At 17.6% G+C, this 1,847-nt stretch overlaps 1 protein-coding gene across 1 annotated transcript; it reads left to right on the top strand.

Moving 5' to 3' along the window:
* Positions 1-678: 678 nt before the first annotated feature.
* PGAL8A_00257400 (DNA/RNA-binding protein Alba 2, putative) lies at positions 679-1,618 on the top strand (the record flags this gene model as incomplete). Its single annotated transcript, XM_028671318.1, has 3 exons — positions 679-920; positions 1,172-1,443; positions 1,524-1,618. The coding sequence occupies 3 exons, from the start codon at positions 679-681 to the stop codon at positions 1,616-1,618; spliced, it is 609 nt and encodes a 202-aa protein (XP_028527982.1).
* Between the last annotated feature and the right edge of the window lie 229 nt (positions 1,619-1,847).

Here is a 1,847-nt window from a genome sequence, read left to right on the forward strand (position 1 = left end):
AAAAAAAAAAAAAAAAAAAAAAAAAAAAAAATCTTTATTAATTTGAAACGTAATATTATTTAAAACATTTTTATGAAAGAACGTGACAATAAAATTATGAAACCTCATACAGATTTTTTTCTTTTTTTGTTGAATAAAAAAGTATTCTTTTGAACATTTAAAAAAAAGTTATTAATTGAAAATTAACGCTTTTCGTATATATTAATGTAAAATTTTTTTTTTTTTTTTTTTTTTTTTTTTTTATTTTTTGACAAATTAAAAAAACATAACTATATTAAATATAGTTCTATAAACAAAATTTATATAATTTTTATTTTTATAAAAAATAGCAGTAATATAAAAAATTTTTTTATTATTTTTTACATTTAAAAAAGATAAGATATAAATTGAGGATTTAAAAAAAAACTGAATTATTAATAAAGGAAGAAATGTATCAATTATTTTCTTAAATTTTTACTATTTTATATTTCACATCATTATATATTTTTATATTTTTAAATTGTCAACTTATTTTTTATTTAATTTTTTTTTTTTTTAATAAAATTCGATATTAAAATAATATATTTTTATTTAAAATTTTTTTTATTTTATTTTTTTTTTAATAACATTTTATTTAAAATTCCTTTTTTTTTTTTTTTTTTTTACAATTTATTTTAAAATATTATTTTATTCTTCAATATGAGTGGTAGCAATAAGAGTGATACTAAATTAGATAATGAGATAAGAGTGAGTTATAAAAGTGATGCTTTAGATTACGTCTATAAGGCAATAGTTTTGTTTGAAACATACGATGAAGTAATATTATCAGGGGTGGGTAAGGCAATTAGTTCTGTTGTTAATGTTGCTGAGATGGTTAAGAGAAGAGCGAAAGGTATACACCAATTTACAAAACTTTATGAAAAAGAACATATAATTAAAAGGTTAAATGTTGATATCTTTACAAAATTTTGTGAGAAATATATATATATATTTTGAAAATAATAATATTAATAATATATATATATATATAATCTTATTTTATGAAGTTATTTTTTATTGTATTTTATTTTTTTCATCTTACACTTTTTTCTTGTAATTTTTTATATTTTATAATATGCATGTATATATATTAATATTCTTTGTTGAGAAAATTCTTTTTATAAAATGGATTTGCTATTTCTTTGTTTTATAGAGAGGATACCAGTGGATTAAAAAAAAACACAAAGTATGATAATAAAATATCAACTGAAGAGGAAGAAGATGAAGAAAATAATAAAAATAAAACAACTTCAAATAGGATAATTGAATTTAGTACCACAGTTCCATGCATGAAAATAATTTTGTCTAAAAATGAAGAGAAAATTGATAAAAATGAGATTGGATACCAGAAACCCCTAGATGAAAAGGAGATTAATGTGATGACTCCTGAGCAAATACTAAAAGAAAAAGCCTATAGAAGAAGATGTAAACTTTTTATAAATTTATATAAAAATGAAATTTATTTTTTCATTTTAACACTTTTTTTCTTTTTATAATTATTATAGATAGAAGAGGAAGAGGAGATAGAGGAAGAGGATATCGTAGAACATACTATGAAGCTTCAATGTGGAATAACAGAAGATATGAAAAAAGAAATTAATAATTAAAAGTGAAAATAAATTACTCATTCAGATTAAATACATATATATTTATATTATGTATTTTCATGTAAATTTGAATAAAATATAAGTAATATTTTTTTTTTTTTTTTTAATGTAAAAGTTGATATAGTAGCTCAAATTATTTTATTTATAGAGGATATTTTTGTTTAAAACAAAATATTTAAAGGAATTTAAAAAAAAAAATAGAACTATTAAAATTGAAAATAT

Source organism: Plasmodium gallinaceum, assembly GCF_900005855.1.
Source record: "Plasmodium gallinaceum strain 8A genome assembly, contig: PGAL8A_v1_76, whole genome shotgun sequence".
Lineage (NCBI taxonomy): Eukaryota > Apicomplexa > Aconoidasida > Haemosporida > Plasmodiidae > Plasmodium > Plasmodium gallinaceum.